Genomic DNA, 8,389 nt, shown 5'->3' on the forward strand with positions numbered 1-8,389 from the left:
CCCCCCCCCCCCCCCCCAATAAGAATAGATGAAGAGTTAATACTTTAACACTACAAGTTAATTCTGCAGGTTTTAATTCTGCAGGTTTTTCATATTTTAATTGTCAGAAGTAAGCTACCACAGTTTATTGTTTCACAACATGGCAATGAGCGCCATTTGCTTAGTTCTGCTATAGGTGGAAAGTGAATTGACACACACTACATCTAAAAGCCTAAAACTATAATGACTTGTGAGTACGGGAATCTTAGCAGCCACAAAAGATTGAACCACACACTCAGTGAACTCCTTTCCTTCACTTGACTCTACAAAACGAATTTTACTTTCATTTTGTCTAGTTGCTGCTTCTAAGTTAATTTATCAAATCCTATCCAAATTCTAAGCATACAAAACATAGACTAACTGTTCAGAAGAATCTAATCTTTTTCATCCATATTTGACAAGTTTAGGAGTGGGAACTATAATTTGGATTAAAGCAAAAACTAGAGGAAAAAGGGCCATGGTTTAACCCTTGAGAGAAAACCATAAGAAGGAGAACTAATTTATAAATATGTCCACGCCTCCAGAAACCACCAAAGAAAGTGCCAAACAGATTACTTAAATTCTCATACTTAAAGGGCTGCCGTTATTTACAAAAAACAATAAATAAATACAAAAAGGCAAAGTAGCTCAGGGATGATAGTACAAACAGAAGGAAACCCACAACAATGAAAGAAAATAGAAACTTACACACTTGCATCCTCTCTTCCAAGTAGCTTAACGGGAGTCCCTAATCTTGGTGAAACAGAGCAACTCTGAGGTAACTCATCTGAGCCCAAAATCCGACCAGGCCACCACGACCCATTTCGCCTCCGGACCCACACCAGCCCCCCAACCGACACATCAATAGCTTTGACAACAGACTCACCAGAACTCCCCATCTCCTTCAAAGCCACCCGAGTTTACCGGGTTACAAAACAACGGAAAAAATCCCCAAAATTCAGTCAATCCACAGCATTCCTAAGCATGTCCAAAGCCCCACAAAAATTACCTTTTTACCTATCATCAAAAAAATGCACATAACCCTTTAAACCACATACACAAAAAAAAAAAATCAATCAACAGAATTTTTTTCAGAAAGAATTGAACTCTCACATGCAACACAAAAACCCAGGTATCTAAACATTAAAACACCACCGCAAAAAAAACAAATGAATGAGTCAAAAAAAAAAAAAACAGAACAAAATCGATTGAGGGGTTTATGCCAGAGAAAGATAGATCTAGCTGGAAAAAAATCTTCGGTTATGAATAAAACTCTCACCTTATTTTTTATAAAAAAAACAAAACCCACCTCCATTTTTTCTTCTTATTTCACTCTGGTCCACATTTAGATTTTAGTTTCAGAGAAAAACATACATACATATATACAAGAACTAAACAGAGAGAGTGAAGTGGCCGCCGCATAGAAGGAGAAACTTGTTGAACAAATGAAGTAGAAAAGAGTGGCTTCTCTCTGTACGAACAAATAAAAATGGATCGAACGTACCCTTTTTTTAGTAACTTTTTTATTTTCTCTTCCAAAACAGAGAAGAGAGAGACAGAACCGTCTTCGCTCGCACGCTCACACAGAGGGAGAGGGAGAGGGAGGGGAGAGAGAGAGGGTTTTTTTTCTTCTTTAAAATAATATATTACTGTATACTATTAGTTTATTTTTATTTGGAAAATAAGTGTAGTGATTCAGCACGACAGGTAGTACAATAAGATATCTACACCTCTATTTTGTGTACTTGTTAGTGGGGCCTTTCTTTTGAATCTTTGATCAAAGAAAACGTGTCCCTCTATTTTGTCATAATTGCAATAACTTGTCACGTGAAATAAGTAAATTGTTAACTTTAACCCTCAACTAAAGCATTGATTAATTGGTTGACCTCTAAATTTTGAGCATTAATTTTCTCACTAGGGATGGCTATTGTGGGCAAAACCTATCTAAATTTGTGGAAATTTTAACCCGTAGAGTCTCAAATAGAACCAAAACTCGAGTAATTTTTTAAGATAGTCATTTGTGTTAGAAATTTGTCTTATAATATTATTTTTAGGATCACAATATCATTCAACTATTCTGATTTTCCTTAAAATGTATTTCTCCTCTTTTAATAAGATGTTATGTCACATTATTCTTTTCTTTAACATGAGTGACTATTTTCCTAAAGATATAAAAGTGATATCTAATTAAGTCAAACATATATGACTATCAAGAGAATTTTCTCTTGATACTAAAATAACTTCTCTATTTTCAAAATTTTATGTCTTGCTTCATTTTGAAAGATTTAATTCTAATATATTTAACTTAATTGAAAAATATCCTAATAATGATTGAAAACGAGGTAACACTTTGAGATCTTTCTATTACATTTCTATTTAAATGTCCCTTAAGCAGTGGCAGATTCAGAATTTTTACTTATGGGTGCTAGATTATTTGTAATTTGAAGTTGGTACCAAAATGGGTGCTCAATTTACATATTCATACAAATTACTAGGTTTCTCTTATAAATAATAGTGTTGGCTCCCAAATGTATGGGTGCTTGCCCAAATGTAATGGGTGCTCAAGCACCCATACACTTGAATGTGCATCCACCACTGCCCTTAAGTAAAATCTTTTAAGAATAATGAATTTTTTGAAGATTTAATTTTTGTTAGTTTTCAACTTGTATGATGGAATATGAAGCTAATAATTATAAAAGAAAAGTTGTTGAACCTATAAATATTTGTAAGTCATTTGCATCGTGTCAAAAAAATTTAAGAGAAAAGATGCAATGACTTTCTCATTTTAAAGCCGTAAAGCTATTTTATCAAAGACCATATTTTACATATTATTGTGTTCACAAATTTGGACTATTAGTACATACTTTAAAAAGATAGATGAAGTTACTCCCATTGCAGACCATCAACCAGTTTAAGAATTTTAATAATTAACATTTTTTTCCTTGAAGTAAGAAGAAATAGAGTTTGTACTACTCTCTCAGTTTGAACTTATTTGTCAAATTTTTACTTGACAAACCTATTAAGAAAATAATAATTAATATAAGTAGTTTATCATTTTACCTCTATTAATTGATAGGTTCCAAACATATTTACTTATTACATTTTTAAAGACATTAACTCAATATAAATAAAAAATTAAGCATATAATAATAAGAAGAAAAAATGTACTTTCTTCATTTGTCAAAAATAATAAATAAAAATATAAATCAAATTAGAAAATATTTAATAAGTAAAAGTGATGAGAGGGAGCATTATTAATACTATTATATAAATTTGAAAGATAATTGAAGGTAAAAAGAAATTGATCTAATTTTGGTGAGATGCTATATAAGAGAGAAAAGACCCAAATAGTCTCTTATTTAGGGATGGCAATGGCGAGGCGGTTGTGCGGCAAATCCGCATAAACCCACTAAAATTATAATCCGCCCCGCATAGCATCATTTATTGGTTTCAATCCACCCCGTCCCGCCCTACATCAACCCGCCTTGCCCCGCCCCACACTCCATAATTTGTAAAAAGTTTCAAATATTAGATGCAACAAGTGTTTAACCAAAAAATATTAAATTATTTTAATTGCTTAATATTTTTTTAACCTAAAAAATAAATAAGTTAATACTGTTGCAAACAGTCAGTAATTCTTTTTGTTAATAATTTTGAATCGATTACATATGACGTAATAAACAAATTGTTGAATGTAGTAAAAAGAAGAGATAAGTGGTTAAACACACATAAACTATACCTTTTTTTTTATTTTCATACCCGAACTATCGAAAGTGTGAGAAAGACACCTAAACTATTACATTTTATTTTGAAAAACACACCTCAAGTAAATTATGATAGTGTGTGTATTACACTCTCTCAATTATTATTTTTTAACTGCCACATAGATTGCCACATGGAAACAAATTCCACCATGTCAAAAGATTAAAGTATAACTTTCAACATGTAGAAGCATCTTTCTCAATTGAGTCTCTTTGGTGTGTGAAAATTTTGAGTAAATTTAGGGTTTTCACTATTAATTCACAAATTCATCATGGTTTGAAGGTTAGTTACTCATTTGTCAAAAAATGTTAGAGTTCTTATTTTTGTCTCAAAATATTAACGATTTTGTATAATTTTTTAGGTTTTGATCCATACCATCTGAAAAAAATAGAATCGGATGTCATGGACAAACACTCACCCCTCAAATTATTAAAGCTACCAAAGGGCGTCGTGGATTTCTTGTATGGCATCATTGATATACAAATATCAGTCCCTTTTGAGCGAGCTTAAGCAACTAGTGTAACATATAATTTAAGGTGTGTTTCTCAAATTTATGAATGATAGTTTAGGTGTGTTTCTTACTCTCCTAATAGTTTAGGTGTGTTTTGATATTTTATTTTTTAAAAAAGAAGAAGCCATGTGGATGAAAATCAAGGCCACACGCGCGTAAAAGAGTGTGTACACACACATTTGGTCCAGTCAGCACAGAGGTGTGTTTTTCAAACTAAAGTGTAATAGTTTAGGTGTGTTTCTCACACTTTTAATAGTTCGGGTATGAAACTCAAAAAAAAGATATATTTTAGGTGTGTTTTAACCACTTATCTCTAAAAAGAAACAAATTATGTCAAACAGTTTTTTTTTTCCTTTCTAATTTATTGGTCATTAAAAAACTCTTTTTTTTTTTCATTTGAAAGGAGAAAAAAAAACACTAAAAAGTGACCAAACAGATAAAAAAACTGATGCAAAAGTTAGTATAGATCAACGAATTTAAAAGACTTTTATCTCAAATCAGCGCCCCGCCCCGCCAGAATTTTGAAAATATAAGTTTTAAACCTGCCCCGTCCCAAACCCGCAAAAGCTATAATCCGCCCTACCCCGCAAACGATGAAACCTGCCCTGCCGTACTCCCGCCCGCCCCATTGCCATCCCTACTCTTATTATTGGGTTAAAACTCAAAGTCATTCTTGACTTTTTACACAAAAAACACTAATAGTCCCACGTATTTGCAATATTTGTGCACTTTTGGTCCTTCCTCAAATTTTTATCTATTTTTAATAGTTATTTTATCCACAATTTATGTATGAGATGTCTAATCGTCTTTTTATATATCTAGTAGAAATAATAATTTCATATGAGATAAGGTAAGAAGAAAAATATCTTGTTTTGTTTAGTAGAATTTTTATTGCACCTAAAATCGAGATGTTAATCTCGCCGATATCAGGTGCAATAGTGCAAATATTTATTTTATTTCAACATAATATGTCAATGTGTTCTTAGTTTAGTTGCATTAATATTTCTATTGAACAGAACAAAGTGTTCTTCTTCCAACTTTCTCTACGTAGAATTATTATTTTTACTAAATATATAAAAAGACGATTGAACATTCCATACATAAAATTATGAACAAAATAAAATAGACGAAAATTTGGGGAAGAACTAAAAGTGCACCAATATTACAAACATGAAAATAATGCTCCAAACAAAAACTCAAATATGACTTAAGAGTCTTAACCTATAAATAAGAGACAATGTTGGGCTTTTTCTCTGCTATATATAACGTTGCAAACCTTATGAACTCAAATGTCACGGAAAGAAACCACAAGGAGTCTTTGATAATTATAAAGAGTTTGACTTTTAAGTGTGTTTGAGATCAACGGCTCTGATTTCTCAACATCACTGTGAATTCAGTATGGTTCCTTTACCCTAGATTCATGCAGGTGAAACTCCAATACGACGTCGTAACATTCTCCATTGCTTCTCTTGTGATAGAGCTCTTTAGGTTTTTTTTTTCTACAGCTCTCTCGAGTCTGTCTCTGTCTCTCTGCTATTTGAGTGATCGCAAAGCAAGAGCAAGTGAGAGATTCATCAAAGAGAAATCATGACAGGTATTTTCCTTAAAAGATTTGATTTTTCGCACAAATTTGAGCTTATTTGACCTATTTTTCTTGATTTTTCAGTCGATGTTTGTGCTGTTGCTTTATAGATGGAGGATTTTTAGTAAATGAGCTATGTAATCGGACGAAATCCAGAAGTCACTTAATTGAACCATTTTCATATATATAAAGTAACAGAATTTAACTTTAATACTTAAGCTACATATTTGAATTTGTGACAAATCCTGAGAATTTGTGCTAGGCATATGCTATACAGAATTTGAATATATTGGTGTGTATAGAGTTGAATTCATTGATTGCAATCACTATATTTGTCTTATTAGAACTTTGGACCAGACTATGTGCAGGAACAAGAGATGGAAATCGAAGCATTGGAAGCAATTCTTATGGATGAATTCAAAGGTTCACAACCGTCCTTTATAAGTTGTAGTTTCTTTTTTGCTCTGTTGTTGTCTAATCTTATTGGATAACTTTGTTGTGGTGGTTCTGTTAGAAATTCACTCCAGTGAAAGTGGGCTAAATACTTCAAATCGATGCTTCCAAATTACTATTTCTCCTCAGGTATGTAGAAATTTTGGTATCATTTACTACTTGGCTGTTCGAAATTGATGATATAACCAACATAGCAGTGCCTAGGGCCGGAATTATTAATAAGTAGTTGAGCTTCTGTTTGGCCTTGTTTATTGTTGTGCTAGCGAAAAGGATCGTTGCATCTTATTGGTTCTTTCACCAGTGGTATTTATGCTGTTTTGATTACTATTATCATACTTCTTACAACTTTGCTTTTTGTACAGGAGGAGGACGAAGAGTTTACACAATCATCAGGTTTTGCTATTTTCACAGTTATTTCCTCTGCAGCTCTCTTCTTTACTTATGTTTCATCGAGTAATGAACTCCCGCTAACAATGATTGGTCCCAAATTGTTGGTGCAGTTCGACTGGCTTTAATATTCTCTCACACAGAAAAATATCCGGATGAACCTCCACTTTTGAATGTCTCAAGGTAATTTAACCCTGCGCTAGGATATGCCATCCCAGGACCTGTAGTATTTTCTTTATTTGCATACATTGTTCTTCAATGCTACATTACAAAGAGAATTGTCCTTAAATTCTTTTGTTGCTTGTAATAGGAATTGGACTTTTACCGTTTACCCATGGTTTAACATATAGTAAATGGCATGTTCTTTATGTAGTTTCTTGCAAAGATGACATGCTGTAGGAGAGACTAAATAAATAACAAACTCAAAAGTTTAATGTGGTCCAGCAAGCTTTAATCCATTAAGTGAGTGATCCATCATTGTGTTCTTAAAACGGCTTACTTCGCTAATATTCTTTACCGCAGATGTTAGTAGAACTCATCTTTATGTCAGTATAACAGGAGGTGCCTAGTAGCTATGTTTTGCTTTACTATTATGATGTGATATAAGCAACTTTGTGCAACTAATACATCTACGATCTCTCTCTTGTTTTTTAGTTTAAAAGGAATTCATTCTGGAGATCTGAAAATATTGAAAGAGAAGCTTGAACAAGAGGTATGTTTCAAGCCCTGATCATATGCAATGCGCTCCTGGGTAAATATTGTTTCTTCTGCTAGTTAAAATTTGGCTGATTATTGTGGCAGTGGCTCTGACCTCACCCTGAAGGCCCCAAAAAGAAGCCTTATTCTCTCTATCTTTCCTCTCTTTAATATTTAGCTACTGATGTGGAATAATTAATAGAATTGACTAGTGTTGTTCTTTTGTAATTTCATGCACTTGTTTTTTATGTCTTAGCTTCTTCTATGAATGCTTGCATTCACAGGCAGTTGAGAATCTTGGCATGGCCATGATCTACACATTGATCTCATCAGCTAAAGACTGGCTATCTGAAAGATTTGCTCAAGAGACCGACGAAGGTGTTGAAGACGATGAAGCCAAAAAAGAGGAAGTATGGTTTTTTTTGTCCTTACTGAGTTGTTGCATGTGAAATGAGCTTTCATCAACTGCAAACTTGAAAAGTCATAAATCGAAGATTTCAGTGATTTTGACACATGAATCATGAGTTCCCAACTTCTATTTTAGTAGACAAAACCAGTGTTATCAAAGGCAAAAAGCACAAGAAAACTCCAAGGTCAATTGGGGATTTAAGTACAAAGCACAAATAAATAATTAAATATGTATATGTAGTCCAAGACTAAGAATTATAATTAAAAAAATAACAAATATATGAACATAGAAAAGAATTACGCTAAATTGAAATATCAATTATTTTGTGTTGCCTTTTTAGAGTACACTCATTGGCAAGGAAAAATGTCTTATAGCCTTGATGAGAACACTGAAGTGCCTATGAAGCGAGGCAAAGCGCTCAACACGTTTTGTGCCTTGCTTCAGGGATTAAGCGTGCCTGTGATAACACTGGACAAGACCTGGTTGCTTTAATATGATTTTGATAACTTATCCACTCAAATAAGAAAGGGAAACGAGGGTGGGGTTTGACGGGGGGGGGGGGGGGGGGGGG

General features: G+C 33.2%; 2 protein-coding genes across 4 annotated transcripts in view; one reads left to right on the forward strand and one right to left on the reverse strand.

The window, feature by feature from the left end:
• LOC125859369 (uncharacterized protein At1g51745) overlaps positions 1 to 1,527 on the reverse strand; it is a 6,291-nt gene extending 4,764 nt beyond the window's left edge. Inside the window, exons 1-2 of one of the 2 annotated variants that reach the window (XM_049539103.1) lie at positions 1,397 to 1,527; positions 727 to 1,035 (exon numbers count right to left, since the gene is read on the reverse strand). In XM_049539103.1, coding sequence (XP_049395060.1) covers positions 727 to 917 — 191 coding nt within the window. In that variant the 5' untranslated portion in view covers positions 918 to 1,035; positions 1,397 to 1,527. Of the gene's footprint in view, positions 1 to 726; positions 1,036 to 1,327 lie in introns of both variants that reach the window. The other variant, XM_049539102.1, reaches the window with a different exon arrangement.
• Positions 1,528 to 5,622: 4,095 nt separating this feature from the next.
• LOC125859881 (uncharacterized) overlaps positions 5,623 to 8,389 on the forward strand; it is a 5,027-nt gene continuing 2,260 nt past the window's right edge. The window contains exons 1-7 of one of the 2 annotated variants that reach the window (XM_049539728.1): positions 5,623 to 5,885; positions 6,231 to 6,296; positions 6,388 to 6,455; positions 6,689 to 6,719; positions 6,827 to 6,896; positions 7,368 to 7,425; positions 7,694 to 7,819. In XM_049539728.1, coding sequence (XP_049395685.1) covers positions 5,879 to 5,885; positions 6,231 to 6,296; positions 6,388 to 6,455; positions 6,689 to 6,719; positions 6,827 to 6,896; positions 7,368 to 7,425; positions 7,694 to 7,819 — 426 coding nt within the window. In that variant the 5' untranslated portion in view covers positions 5,623 to 5,878. Of the gene's footprint in view, positions 5,886 to 6,230; positions 6,297 to 6,387; positions 6,456 to 6,688; positions 6,737 to 6,826; positions 6,897 to 7,367; positions 7,426 to 7,693; positions 7,820 to 8,389 lie in introns of both variants that reach the window. The other variant, XM_049539729.1, reaches the window with a different exon arrangement.

The sequence above is a fragment of the Solanum stenotomum genome, chromosome 3 (assembly GCF_019186545.1).
Source record: "Solanum stenotomum isolate F172 chromosome 3, ASM1918654v1, whole genome shotgun sequence".
Lineage (NCBI taxonomy): Eukaryota > Viridiplantae > Streptophyta > Magnoliopsida > Solanales > Solanaceae > Solanum > Solanum stenotomum.